The sequence below is a fragment of the Bemisia tabaci genome, chromosome 2, assembly GCF_918797505.1.
Source record: "Bemisia tabaci chromosome 2, PGI_BMITA_v3".
NCBI lineage: Eukaryota > Metazoa > Arthropoda > Insecta > Hemiptera > Aleyrodidae > Bemisia > Bemisia tabaci.
Genome location: NC_092794.1, coordinates 1,066,693 through 1,082,468, shown reverse-complemented (window position 1 = coordinate 1,082,468; position 15,776 = coordinate 1,066,693). Strand labels below are relative to the sequence as shown.

Here is a 15,776-nt window from a genome sequence, read left to right as displayed (position 1 = left end):
CAAGCTTCTCGGTCGACTAATGTTCATGTCCCACCATGTATTGTTCAAACTATTAGCAATTTTCTATAGCTGAGCCAAAGCGTGAAGATTGAAGTTTCCAGATTTGTATATCGTAGAGACTGTCATGATAACGTTCAGCGCGCGATGTGAATCACGTAGAGCATTGAGTTTTTATGAGCGGGTGGTTTGAATTCACGCATCAAGAATCATTAAATATCTTCGCGAGGAGTTAATTTCGGTAATTTTCGTTGTGTAAATCGTGTTTTACGTGAAATTTTGGTTTAGAAACATGTATCAGAATGCTGTAATTCGTACCTTATCTAGTGGTCCATTATTCTGCTGTCCCTCCTTTTGCATTTTTACTGTCTCTAATTCTTATTCACTCCTCCATGATTATTCTGAAGTCCTCTGTGATCGTATTATCTTCAGAATAGGCACAGAAGCATTAGAATTTCTTTGGAATCCATAGAATTTCCATGAAAACCGCAGGAGCTCTATGGAATTATGGAAACCTTTAGCGGCCCATGCAGAATCTGGATATTTATACAAAACTACGGATATCATCAGAAGTTCACAGATTGCCATGATATTCAAAGGATATCTGTAAAAGTCAATGAATTCTTTGTGGAACACATATAGCAGGGCGAGATATAAAGGTTCACTCTTTGACACACACACACACACCCCCACACACCCCCCCCCCTCGAACGTCACCACAAAATATTTCCGGGATCTGAGTTTTGGAAGAAGAAGGGCCTAAGTATGAGTAATCAATATACAGAGTCTGGAAGAAATCCAGATTAGAAGGAAAATGTCGTTTTGCATCAAGCTCTTTTTTTAAACAGCGTATTTCTAATTTTCTCCAGGGACGTTGGATCAGAACTATGGAAAACTCTCTTGTCTTTGAGGTCAAGAACGTGTCTAGATGAAGACTTCGTGGCTCGAGAGATTATTGATCAGCGTATGACTCACAATGGCCTTAAGATCAGTCTAAAAGGTATTTTGTCTCTACTGTTTCATAGTTGTTATCACTGAACCCTTTGACATTTGTCTGATTACACTGGTGAACACGAGTAAATTTTTCTCCTAACTGTTAATTGACTCTGCGTTGATTTTTAGCGCTGAGTCTAAAAATGACCGATGTTTTGCTGGGTCTGGTCGATTTTTCCCTAAAAATTGAGTTTTTTTTTTGGAGAAAAGTCAATTTTCCAGAAATTCTGTGCATGATTGAAGAAAACTGATTTTCGGATTCGGCAGTCAAAATTACCTATGAAATCATTTGTTGCATGTCTCTTGAAGTCTCTTTTTTGTTCCTAATATCAAGGTTTTTCCGGCCAAGTACTCCTTTCCGCCCCTTTAACACCATGTTAAACTCATATATCCCATTGTTTTGCGTCAGAAAGGAGGGGAAATTCTTTCTTCTCAGGCAACATGTGAAATTATTCCTACTCAGTTTTTTGCGCTGACCTTCGTTTTCTTCCAAAACTCCAAAAATCAAGATTCCAAAAAAGGGGATTTTTTTGCGTTGATAATGTGCATTTTTTTAAAAAATCGATATTTCAAAAATTTGGTCGATTTTGAGAGGAACGAAGGTCATTTTCGACTTCTGCGTCAAAAATTGAGCCGGAATTTGATTACTTGTTGCCTGAGAAAAACATTTTCCTCTCCTTTCTGAAACAAATAACAATCGGATGAATTTAACATTACTCTAGATAAAGCTGCCGTTACCATTCACTCTTTCCTCCCTAGAGAAAAATTGGCCGTAGCTATTTCCTTTAAACTTTGTACACGCATAGCTATTGTAATGAGGAGCTGATCAAAATTATTTCGATCAGGAAACGTTGCACAGGACGCCCGCAGGAGCGTTGAAACGTAAAACGTTGTTTCTCCGTATAGTAATGCATTGGGGATACGCGGTTATTTACGCGCCCTGTGCTGAATAGGTTCAATCGTGTCGCGTGACGTCACAGCATTATAGACGTTTCAGGTATCAGAGGGTGTCTTTCGACGGATTTTTGTGAACATTGGTTTTAATGAGTACTTTTCGACGGGAAACTCGAATTTTTGGTCAGATTTTCAAAATTTCAAAATCCAAGATGGCGGCCGTGGCCTAAAATGCTGCTTCGGCTCCTGTTCCAACTATTGTCGTGAAACTCAGTCTTCGGGGGTATTTTTCGACGGGAAACTCGAATTTTTGGTCCGATTTTCAACAATCAAAATCCAAGATGGCGGGCGTGCTCTGTAATGCGGTCTCGGCTCCTGTTCCATCGATTTCTGTAAATCTTGGTTCAAAAGAAGGTGAGGACGGAGATGTTGTCTCTCATTTTAGTTAAGAACTATGTGGGGCGGGGGCGGCTCGCGGAGCGAGTTGCAAATTCATCGCGAAGCGAAGAACCGGGGGTCCAGGGGCACTCCCTGGCTAGGCGTAATCACGGCTAGTCTACACTAAAAGCTCCAAAACCTCCTATGTTTGCGTTTCTGGTAATGCTTAGTTCCAGTGTTTTACCGGGCCGATTTTCATGATTTTTGGGGCTATCGACAGGCAATTGTCTCTAGATGAGCCTGCTTTATTCAGATTTTGAAAATATGATCCAGGTTTTTTTATATTTTTCAACTTTTATAAAGTTGCGAATTCTCCCATTTGAAGAATGTAATTTTTCTATGTAATAATATGAGCGGAAAGGAGTACTTGTCCGGAAAAACCTTGATATTAAGAACAGAAAGGAAACTCCAACAGACATGCAACACTTGACTTCCCATTTAATTCCCGCTGCTGAATCCGGAATTGACCACAGTTTTTCTTAATCATGCACAGATTTTCCGGAAAATTGATTTTTCTCCGGAAGAGCTTGCATTTTAGGGAAAACCCCGATTTTTTCGGGGGAAATCGACCAGACCCAGCGAAACGGAGGACTCAGCGCTAAAAATCCACCCAGGAACAGATGAAAGTTACGACGCAAATTGAAAAAAAAGAAAAATTTTTTTGTTTACCAGTGTTATCAATTTTTGCTAGTTTATTTCATCAAAGAATGATGCCGCTTTGAAGCTGCTGGTAATGGAGCTTGCTACTTTTGTATGCTCTTTATGGAAGAAAAAAGCTCTTACTGAAAGAAAAAACTGAGAATCTGTGTTTTGCTTACAATTAGGATCAACAGCACCAATTGTACAATTATTGGCACTGTTTTGTTGTTTTTTTCCTGGAATGACAAACTTTTTCGGTTTTATTCGGATTAAATACACTTTTCCTATGAAATGAATTTTAGAAGAGTAGAAATGACAATTTCTTATTGATTATTTCGAGATTTTATTCCTTGCTGAAATGATCAGAATAATCGCATTGATTTTTTCAAGGAAAAAATTAATAAAATCCAATTGGTTCGTCAAAGGACCCTACAACAAAACGGCCAAATCGGCCTAAACACGGAATCGTACGATTTTCTCAGGGATGACAGAGGGTCTTCCCAGACACTCAAAACTGGTCATATTTTTTGCCTAACCCCCAGGGAAAAGGGGGGAGAGGGGGTCAAAGTCAAAACCTTTAAATTAGCATAACTTCTCAACGGTTTGTCGTAGAAAGATGATCTTGGTGTCAAAATTTCCAGAAAAATGAGAGCTTTCAGTATATATGTATGAAATTAATTAAATTTTAAAATTTGACCCACTTTTGGGGCATTTTACAAGGTCCCCCTTTCGTAAATTTTCGTTTTTTGAGATTTTCGGTTGTTCGGTTCGCACGGATCAAAACAAACACAATTTCAAATGAAAGTAGAGCGTTTAAGCTTTAAAACAAGCCCAAGATGATCTTGGGGAAACGATTAGAAGCGGAGTTATGAGTCTTCAAAGTTGACGCGGCGCGCGGGAACCTTGTATGTTCCGAGTCTCAAGGTCACCTGCGCGCCCCGGATTGCCTGCAGGTTGCAAGTTTTGGTGTTTTTATGCTTCTGTGGGTCATTTTTAATGTAAATCATTCAATGAAGATAGTTTAATCAGAATTTTTTAAATTTACACAATGGGCCTTCGGCGAGGTACACCACATTAACGTCAAAAAATTTTAACTGCGTTTCAAATAGCCCCCTCAAGAATCACTGAGACTTGTTTTGAAGCTCAAAGCTCGTCTGCTTCTACGAGAAACTATTTGGCTTTACCAAGTGAGTTCCGTCAAGCGCTGTAGCTTATATCTCAATTAAAAAATTTTAAAATTAGGGGTACCCCAAAATTTGGCATCAATGGGTTATAATTTCTAAATGGTTCAGTTCTGTATGGAGCCTATGTATATTTGAACTGAGGGTCCATGGTCACTTCTACATTATAAGAGCAGAATCGTCATCGTCAGCAAATGTTTAATGAGGTATGATGGACATAATGGTTGATACTCTAAGCCCCCTCCCGCTCCTCCCGTAAAATTAAAAAATGTCCATTATTCTATCTTCATTGAATGATTTACATTAAAAATGACCCACAGAAGCATAAAAACACAGGCAATCCGGGGCGCGCAGCTGACCTTGAGACTCGGAACATACAAGGTTCCCGCGCGCCGCGTCAACTTTGAAGACTCATAACTCCGTTTCTAATCGTTTCCCCAAGATCATCTTGGGCTTGTTTTAAAGCTTAAACGCTCTACTTTCATTTGAAATTGTGTTTGTTTTGATCCGTGCGAACCGAACAACCGAAAATCTCAAAAAACGAAAATTTACGAAAGGGGGACCTTGTAAAATGCCCCAAAAGTGGGTCAAATTTTAAAATTTAATTAATTTCATACATATATTCTGAAAGCTCTCATTTTTCTGGAAATTTTGACACCAAGATCATCTTTCTACGACAAACCGTTGAGAAGTTATGCTAATTTAAAGGTTTTGACTTTGACCCCCTCTCCCCCCTTTTCCCTGGGGGTTAAGCAAAAAATATGACCAGTTTTGAGTGTCTGGGAAGACCCTCTGTCATCCCTGAGAAAATCGTACGATTCCGTGTTTAGGCCGATTTGGCCGTTTTGTTGTAGGGTCCTTTTGAAAGCATGGATTATAATGTCTAATTTTGGAAGACAATATCCAGTGAGGTGCAAAAATTGAGAACATTTTTTTCTGCCAAAAATTATAATATGAAATTGATTTTTTGGAATAAATTGAATCTTTTCACTGAAAGCGGATTTTTAGAAAAAAATTTCATCCTTACACGAGAGAAGCCTACTGAGAATAATTATGAACACCCATCAAGATGAGTATTGTTTCCGTACCTACTTTGCAACCTCGTTTCAGAATTATTCTAGATTTTCAATTACATTGATCAGAGTTGGTTGATGGAAATATGATTTTTCACTCACCATTGTTGCATGTTTTCAGATGTAGACGGAAGGCATACTGCTCGCATCATAGGTGTTCCGCAAAATGTGTCATATTTTGGGTTAACTGAAGTGAAGGAAACCCTGCATTTAATCTCGCGCTCCTTCCACATGAATAAATGTAGGCCAATGAAAATCAAATGTCTCTTGAAGGTGAATATATTTCTTTCATCATGAAACTGCTTCATGTCTGCGGTAAATCTCAATAATGTAGGCATGTCTATTTCTTATTGAAGGGACTTATTTATTATTAATGGATGAATGTATCATCACTATGGGCTGTTTACCGGGTGATCCAGACTTCCAAGTTATCTTTATCTCGAGAACGACTCAAAATTGAGTTTTAGGGTCGCAGTTATCTTAGGATGAATCGACCCCTAGAAATCCAATGAAAATATCAACTCCCCCAAAACTCCCTTGGGGATGGAAGGGTATCTCCTCGTTTCTCTCAATTTGCAAATAGGATGGACATGCTTGCTGGTATCGCTCCAATCGCCCCAAATAGTTTAGGCTGGCAACCTGCTTTTTGCACGGTCAGCTGCACGACTTGTGTGCGTGGCATTCACCTTCAATAAAATGGCTGGCCAACTTACAAGTTCCTAACTCCGCTTTAATTTAATTTTCATCGACATCCTGAATGCGGTTAGGTATAGTTTTATGTGCGAACAGTACTCTGCAATAGGTTATGGGCCTTCTTAAGCGTTTTATGTGTAAATCTTTGTAACTCAGAAGAAAATTGTGATGTTGTCGGGTCGTATGAAGGCCCAAAAATTCTTGCTGCCGTTTTCGTGAAGGTTTATCGCTAGTTTTTTTTTCCTCCTCGTAAAAGTTTGTGACAAGATTCCAGTACCTTTGCCTAGTGTTTTGGTGTACAAGAGCTCAAGGTACAAGCAGCAGCGCGACGCAACAGGATCCGACACGCCAAAATGAAGTCCAAGGAACGGAAACTCAACGTCATGAAGCCGAAAGGAGCTAAGAATTGGGATCTGCGGAAATTTCAAATTAGGATTCTTCTGAACTCAAAGCAAGTTTCGAAAGTTGTAGATGAAAGTGTACCGTAAGCGGAGCCTTAAGAAGACGGAGCTAACAAAGCTGAAATCACAAAGTGTTAGAAAAGTGACGTTGTACCTCAGGCCATCATCGTTACTCGCATGGAGGAAAGTCCAATGATACACATCTTCCACCGTGAAACAGCGGCAGAAACGCGTACAAAACTCAACTCCATTTATGAGAAAATAATCGCATGTTGGCGTTCACTTGCTGCAGCAGCAATTTTATTACAATTAAAGTTTGAATGTAATGTCGCAAACCTTATCTCCAAAGTTCAGTTTATAGCTGCCCTACTTACCTAAACACGAAAAAGAGCCCATTTCAAGTGCCATGATAATTATTTAAGTTCTAACTACCTGCTGCAGCTCGCTACGCTCGCTTGCATCGCTAGCCGAGGGCAGGCCCCCTGGACCCCCAGTCGCTCGCTTCGCGAGCCAAATTTTGCGACTACAAATAATTAGAGGACTTCCTGGAAGCAAAATGATAAATCCAAAAGCAAAGAATAAGAAACTAATAATGATAACCACCTACTTCTAGAAAAAGAAATATCCTTGAAAAATAAAAAAACACTCCTGGAAAAGAAAATCAAAACACTTCGTAAAAATTTAACGGCACGAAAGGGCAAAGATTAATCACCGATTCTCTTGGAAGAACACGTGAGCTGTTGTAAAAAAGTTAATTATTAATAAAACCTGTGCTGCCGTAAAAGGGAAAATTATCTCCTGAAAAATACACATCAAAATCAAGTAATTTTAATGTAAAAAAGAAACAAAAGACAAAATCAAGAAAGCAAAACTCTAGACGCACTGATAAGAAACATGGACAAACCGAGAACTCATTATGAGCAATGCGACGAAGGAAATGCGTAGCAGGTGTTCCAAGTCGGACAGCATAAAGAAGGGAGTGATACTGCCCTAGGACCCATGCCAGGGTAGAAGGGTGACACGTGTTGCGAGCAGGTAGGGATGGGTTTATGTGGAGAGGGAAACGGAAAATCAGAGGGTGGGAGGTCCCCCAACCATATGACTCGTCCAGCGGCAAAAACGCAAATATGTCGTTATCAAATTGAGGTAAATTTTGCAACATCGGTCGCGCAAATCGAAAAACCAAGGGGTGTTGACACATCTACAGCCTAAGAGCTTTCATTTAAAACAAATCCGAGGAAAATCGGTTCAGTAGTTACCGAGATCGAATTAGGACAAACTGTCGTCCAAACTGAAGGAGGACAAAAAAAGCCTTAGGATATTAAATATATAGATGTCCTTGCCTTGTAGTTTGGTTTCTGCCTGGCAATCTGTTTCTAAAAGTGACCAAACTATCGAGAATAAAACATCTCGTCTCTTATGTGAAGAAGACTGTCATACTGAAACTTCAGCTGAGGATGACGTTGCTGTGTTTACTAATCATCTTCAGTCGGCTAGCAATATACTCTATTGCAAGTGTGGCGGGCGTGGTCATAGAAGTAACCAGTGTCGTTCTCGCAATTTGTATATCTTTAATGGTGGTAATGAAAGTGACTCTCTCTCCTCATCAAAGTTCTCAGCCAAATTCCAATTGTGATCTTGTTTCTGATCAGGCCTCTCCTAACTGCGATTTCAGAAATCGTGTTCCTATCAAGTTTGATTGTTGCTTACATTTATCAACAATCAGAACTACTGAATAACTATTCAACTTCTTAATAATAATATTCATAATAATACTGTGGATATGACTTTATTCACACGGGCCTAAAGCTTTACAATGCGTATGTATATAGAACTCTGTTACCACGGATACATATCTGGTTGAAGCTTAATTAGCTTTAACAAGTTCCCCTCCCCCCTTGAGGTTGCCTCAATATTCAATTTCAAATATTTACTTTTTTGACTTATTTTCAACATGACAATTTGTAAATGTATAAGATGTTTATGTAAAACCAATTTTAAACTTTAATTTATTATTTCTTGTTTTTCTTCGTCATTAAGTGCATAAAATAGTGCATCCCAATTTTTCACTTGGCTGTGATCTTGAAGCCACGACGCTAGGGTCAACGCCGTAGTGATTCTTCTTGTCTGTAGGAACTTGCAGACACTTTTGAGAGGAGTCAAAAGCGCTAGGAGTAGGAGATTCTTCAGGGTCAAATTGAAATTCAGTTAAAAAGTAGACAAGTTTCAGCTGTCGTAACATCTGTTGACATTTAAATATTTGATGAATTTAGACGCATCATTTGTTGTATTCTTCTCAATACTCGGGAACATTTGCTTTTTATGAACCTCAACATTTACAGAAAACACTGCCTCATTAAAAACCTTAACCATATGAAAACCATTGGATAAAAACATAGGCAAGGGAAAAGAGTACAGTGTACGAGTGAATCGATTTCTGATTTGTTTGATTCAGATGAGCATTGACAGAATGATTGTTGTCGCCTTCTCCGAAGTTTTCCGAAAGGGGTTCTTGATTGTCATTCATTGTTTCGATTGCTTTGGTTACATTGCTCACCCACCAATTGGGTATATGTGAGTTGCATTCTGCAATGTAGCTTTACACAGAGGCCGTCGCGTCTTCGCGTAGTTTTTGATTGTTAAGATTTGTGAGTTCTTTGTAGAATTTGGGTGGATTCATAATCAGTTGTTCAGTGATCTAAACTGTTATTGGGACAGTTCAAGGAAACTGTTATTGGGCACGGTTTTGAAAATCGTTTCTTTTTTTTTAGGCACAAACCGTTTGTTGAGCCATAGGTCAACAATCATAAGACAATATAACAATAATAATATGAAATGCACCTTATCAAATTCACTTTATTTCATATACTGTTGAAGCGCAAGCGCTCTTACTGTCGAAGCGCTCTGTTTCTCTAGGAGCTCTGCCACTCTTCATATCCCCCAGAAAAGCTTGGAAGATCTAATCTTTAGATCTTTAGAAGATCTTTTAATTTGGTTTTTTGCATTATTTTAACCATGTGTGTTTATATATCAAAGTTCATGATAATTTATCCGTGACAATGATAAGCCACATACAAATCCATGTATGTTAAACTTGTTTCATTTCTCCATTATGCTCATTCTCTCTTCTTTACACGAGCAAATTGAAAATGATACAAAAATTTGTTAGGTAACATTATTACCCAATGCAGAGTTATCGTTGAGTTAGGAGTGTATCTGCTTAGGATTCCACAAATTTCTCTCTAGGTGCTTTGAATGCACCTGTCACTTTTAAATATTTAAAAGTCAAGTTGGTATAACTGAAAAAAAATTAAGTTGGTACAACTATTATACCGGGCTTTTATTTCACTTATCTCAGGTGAGCTTGTTTCGGAAGTTGTTTCCATAGAGTTCACAAATCTGGACAGTTGATATTCCACATTTTCCTTTTGCATTTTTATTTTGAGGTTTCTGCATCATTCGTTTTCATCTGCATTTCATTTTCTTCTTTACTCCGTCTTCCTGCCGGTAATTTATGCCTAAATGCACTTTCGCGCTTAGATAGGTCTTTTTTGCCTAAATGCACTTTCGCGCATATGACTTAGTTAGGTCTTTTTGTGAGACATGGAGGTGCAAGACCACTACATGAACTTGATTTGCAAGGTGTGTAGTTACAGGAGCACTTTCACACTTTGCCTTGAAATTACTATGAATTTTTAAAATTGTTATGCATTGTCTGCATCTTGAAATTACTATGAATTTCGAAAATTGTTATGCATTGTCTGCATCTTGAAATTACTATGAATTTTTAAAATTGTTATGCATTGTCTGCATTTTGAAATTACTTTGAATTTCGAAAATTGTTATGGAGGTACTAGACCACTTGCATAACTTTAAAGCTTATCACATGCAACTCACATCAATTTTTCAATTGATTTATGAATTGCAAGGTCAAGTCTGAATTTATATGAACTACGGAGGTACTAGACCACTTGCGCAATGGGCCTGTTGCAAACTTTTGCTAGAGCAAAAATAAGAGTTGTTTCTTCTAGATAATGCCTCAAAAATCACGATGAGCGCATCGGCAAAGTCTGAAATGCACTCATAACTTCACAGTCTGCGTAAGAAATTTGCGGTTTTTTTAGCTTCCTGCTTCAAAAACGATACTACGGCACAGGTGAACATTTTGTAAAAGGAGTCGTTCCATCGTCGGCAATACTCATCATGGCCGACGCCAATCCGCCAAAACACGTGTGATGGGACGAGATAATACCTGAACTGGATTAGACCAGATAACAATCGGCGTGTTTTAACGTTCATGTTTTCCACGCCCGAATTGATTGACCTTGAACTCTCCTCGAATTACGCGCGGAACTGCGCGCAAGCGTCGGCCATGATGAATATCGCCGACGATGGAGCGACTCCTCTAACAAAATGTTCACTTGTGCCGTAGTATCGTTTCCCAAGTAGCATTTTGCAACGAAAAAATTGCAATTTAAATGAAATAAAATTTCCAGATGATTTCAACTTTCTTGCAAGAAAATTGCAATTATTTTACAACATCTGACCCCCTCATTGTAAAAAAGTTGCAATTTTTTTTTTTGCAAAGAAATTTCAATATTGACGACCTTTAAATTTCAACCCCTAAATTTTCCGGGGAAATTATAATAATTCGAACCCATGCTTACCTAATGTCCTACGACGTTTAGCAGCATAAAATACCGGACGCCCTTGAGTGGGCTTGAACCCGACCCGCGAATGTCATAGCGGAGCACTCTTCCACTGAGCTACAGGGAGCTGATGATGAGCTTGGTTGAAATCACGCCTGTTAAGGCTGTTATCGCATGCATTGCGTTAGTGCGTGGCTCAACATTCATCATAGATTTGATTAACGCCGTTTTTCTCAGGCTTCTTTCTTTTGCCTATTATTTATTTTTTTTCGTGTTATTTATTTTTTTCATATTTTTTTTGTCTGATTTTTTTTTTCGATATCACGTAATAGGTACTCACACTAAATTAACACCGGTGTAAATTATACCACATACTAACTTGAGAACTTAAAAATATTTTCAAAAAATATTTTTAAAATATTTTCAAAACTTTCTTAAGGAATATTTTTAACATGCATGTTTACAGGCAATATTTTTGAATTATTTTAAAAATATTTTTTGTAAACATTTTCAAAATATTCCTTTAAAATGTTTTAAAAATATTTTGAAAATATTTTACTTACAATATTGCCATGAAAATATTTTGATAAAGGTGACAATATTTTCAAAATATGTTGGGCTATATGGGTTAGGTAGGTGGGACATTTAAGTCGAAAAAACTTTAAAACAACTAGAGAATTGGATGCCAGGCACATGGCGTGAATTTGTTACAACATGATTGCACCGAAATTGCAGTCTTTATAGTGCCTTGAAAAACAAGCATAATCTACATTTCTTGCAAACTTATTGCAATAAAATTGCAACTTTTTAAGCGCCTTCAAATGAACGTATAGGCAACAAGCAAAAATTGCAATCAACTCACAATCCATTGCAATGAAATTGCAATCCATGCTACTTGGGTTTTGAAGCGGGAAGTTTAAAAAAACGCAAATTTCTTACGCAGATTGTGAAGTTATGAGTGCATTTCAGACTTTGCCGATGCGCTCATCGTGATTTTTGAGGCATTATCTATAAGAAACAACTCTTATTTTTGCTCTAGCAAAAGTTTGCAACAGGCCCATTCACATTAATCGTCAAAGTAAATCTTATGAAAGGTATGGAGGTACTAGACCACTTGCATAACCATGTTCATAGAAAATTATTGAAAAATAAAAGCATCACTCCGAAAATTCGAATTTTCACAAAAACATTTTAGATTAACTTCTTTCAGAACAAGTTTCAAGAAGATTTTTCATTATTGTTTTGATCACGTTGAGGTCACCATTTTGTTGCGTACATTTAGCAACAATCAGAACTATTGAATAACTATTAAACTTCATAATAATAATATTAATTATTATTATTAATTCGAGTAAATATTTGAAATTGAATATTGAGGCAATCTCAAGGGGGGGAACTTGTTAAAGCTAATTAAGCTTCAACCAGATATGTCTCCGTGGTAACAGAGTTCTATATACCTACATACGCATTGTAAAGCTATAAGCCCGTGTGAATAAAGTCATATCCACAGTATTATTATGAATATTATTATTATGAAGTTGAATAGTTATACAATAGTTCTGATTGTTGCTAAATGTAAGCAACAAAATGGTGACCCCGACATGATTCTTCTCGTCTGCAGTTCCTAGCAAGTTCCTAGCGCGTCTGCAAGTTCCTGCAGACGAGAAGAATCACGTCGGGGTCACCACTTTGTTGCTTACATTTAGCAACAATCAGAACTATTGAATAACTATTCAACTTCATAATAATAATATTCATAATAATACTGTGGATATGACTTTATTCACCCGGGCTGTTAGCTTTACAATGCGTATGTAGGTACATAGAACTCTGTTACCACGGAGACATATCTGGTTGAAGCTTAATTAGCTTTAACAGTGATTATTGTGGTCGCTCTGGACACACCGAGAAACACTGTAGGTTTCGTAAAAATCAAGATTAACAGGACAACGTTCAGTGCAACGTAGCATTCGTCAGTACCAGACTACCGAACTGCCCCCAACCAACACCTGGATTCTGGATAGTGACGCTTCCCAGCATATGTGCAAAACACATGCAAGGTCATCTCAAGAGTTATGAAGTTTTTGAAGCACCGCGCCTTGTCATAATTGGTAATGGCTCGACAATCCAAGTTGATGGGTCCGGCATCATTCGTATGCAATATATCAGCGGTAGTAAGTGTTCATTTGCTCGAGAGTACTACCTCAGGACGTAGTTCCATCATTTGAGTGAAAAGGCAAAGTCACTTTTAGAATTTAAGACCTCTTTGTATTCGCAGCGGTATGCGTCAATTTAGCTAAAAAAAATTACAATAATCATCCCAAATTTGAGTGAAATTATTCCTATTACTGATGCACATATTGTAATCAAACAAAGCCTCTAAGGAAGGGAGATAGGGGAGGCACGGGTGGAACTCGGGATTTACCTCCTCATAGTGAGTTCTGGATATTAATTTTTTGACCGGTCCAATGAAAACGTCTCGTGTCCGGCGGTAATTTCACTCAACGAATCGATTTTTTGGATCGCAATTTCAATAAAACAATTATTTTTCACGAAAAGTTACTTTAAGTGTGAAGTAAACACAGACCTGAGTATTTTACACAATATCTCGCAAAAATCGATGGTGGGTTTCGATGTGTCGATTATTTTCATACAAAAATTGAGTCCTCGACTCATACTACATGGGAACACTTTGGTTTGCAAAAGTTGACTCAGATGTGGACACGGAGAGCGATTTTACTTAAAAAAAAACTCGAAAAATTGGAAAATTCAGCCCTCAAAACTACGATCCCCCATGTTCACGATGGAGATGGAGGAGTTATGGCCGGGGATGTTTCTCTCGTTCTATTGGTGCCTATTAGCAACTTTTAAGACGTAGGCGTTTTCGGATTTCCAAAAAAAAAGGTTTCGGCCCATAGGTATGCTTTTTGGCAACAATGGATTAAAATTTCAAAATTGACTGATTTTGTCACGATCAGCTAATACCCGACGGTAGTCTCCAAAAAAGACTAAGACCATTCGTCACGAAAAATCATTCATGAGATATGCTGCTTCAAAAATTTAACTTTGACCCCTTCCCTCAAAGTATCCGTTTTCAATCATCGTGAGTGATTTTGGACTCAAGATCTGATTCTTCATGAACCCTGAATATATTTTGAAAATCAGGCTAAGGTCGGGAATTACCGATTTGGGGTACGTTTTTTTCTGAATCATTTAAACGTGAATTGATTGGTCGGAAAAAAATCGCTGTTTGCAGTTATATCAAAATTTTCAGCAGAATGTTAGTGTCGTTTTCGTCTGAGAAGATTTAAAATAACTCTAAAACGGAAGAAACTACAGCTCAGGAAACCTTACTTTTTGAGCTTACTCGTGGGAAAACAGAGGTGGGGCTTCTTTATGGGAGAACAGGTGTGGACATAGCAACTGTAATGATTTTGCCGCCGATTAAGTAAAATCAATTTTTATCTCACCAGTTTTCAATGATTCCAGCATGAAACAGGTTCAGATGAAAGAGTAGGCTTAGAGGATTTTTACTTTGAACTACTTTGAAATTAACTGCACAGGAGATTAATGTTCTTAAAAAATCATTACTTGTCATTTTTATTTCAGGGGGAGGTCACAAGGATATGTGAAGCTGTTCAGACTGAAGAAATAACCGAAGAGCAAATTTTCAACTGGCTTGTGCACTGGATTAATTATATTCGCCCAACCGATGATAAGTGTCTTCATCAAATACCAGTCCTTTACCCACTCCACGATTTAGATGCTGTTTATTAAATCATGTTTAAAGATCTAGTCAGAAAATAAGAATAGAAATGTAAAAATGAAGTAATTTAAAGCCTAGAAGTACAAGAACATTTCTTAAAAAATTATCAGATGTTTTTTTCCCCTGAGTTAGTTTTGTTTGATTTATTAGCTGCAATAAATCTGCCAAAGGTGATCAGAGATTTGAGAGAAAGAATTGCCCATTGCCCACGTTGAAGAGTCTTATTATGCAGGAATTCAATAGTAATACTTGCTGTAAAACAACGTTTACCATCAGTTGGGGAACCCCGGGGCAGTTTTAGGCTTTCCACCAAAATTTCTCCCATAAAACAAAAGGTACAACATTGTTTTTTTCCCCTTCATTTGTTAGTCTTAGCATACACTCAAAACCCATGATGCATAATTTTTTCCTTCCAAAAAATGTTTGTGTCCCAAGTTATGCGAATAGTTAAGGTTACCAGGACGCTGATGTAATCTTGCTGCTTGGCCAACATTCAAAAGTAATCACGCTACTTAGGATAAAAAAAAAATAAAGAGAAATTACAAGAAAGAATGTGAAAGTAGTGAGTTAACATAATTAAAATAAATGCCAAATTGTAGATACCTACTGATGCCATGTAACTAGTTAGTAGGTGTGCCTACCTGTGTACCTATCGCACTGGAATATTCAAGTTCTAAGAGGATACACGTCCTTGCGCTCTGGTACACACTCCCGGCGCTCAGAGTACAATCCCTCAGGATTTAATTGGACACCACGAGGTGTCACTTGGGTTCGAAGGGGCTACATTCTCTTCCGTGATTCAAGTCTGATTCCAAAGCAATGAAAATTATTGGAAGACCGAAATTCTGGAATCAGCAGACCCTGTACTCCGCTTTTCTTTTTGGAGCATAATCTTCAAGATGGAAAATTTCATGAAATTTATTATCGGAATATTCAATGAAATTTATTCGCGCCAAATTTCCTGAATTTTATTCGCGCAAAATTTCATTTAATTTCTTCAAACTTTTAGTGATGCATTCAGAAGGCCAAGAGATGCCTAGAAACAGTGATTC

General features: G+C 37.8%; 1 protein-coding gene across 6 annotated transcripts in view; it reads left to right on the top strand.

Moving 5' to 3' along the window:
• Positions 1-14,830, top strand: part of LOC109035987 (uncharacterized) — a 60,291-nt gene extending 45,461 nt beyond the window's left edge. For 5 of the 6 annotated variants that reach the window (XM_019049870.2, XM_072296505.1, XM_019049869.2 and 2 more), the window contains 3 exons: positions 867-997; positions 5,337-5,488; positions 14,568-14,830. In XM_019049870.2, coding sequence (XP_018905415.2) covers positions 867-997; positions 5,337-5,488; positions 14,568-14,735 — 451 coding nt within the window. In that variant the 3' untranslated portion in view covers positions 14,736-14,830. The remainder of the gene's footprint in view (positions 1-866; positions 998-5,336; positions 5,489-14,567) is intronic. The other variant, XM_072296506.1, reaches the window with a different exon arrangement.
• The last annotated feature ends 946 nt before the right edge of the window (positions 14,831-15,776 follow it).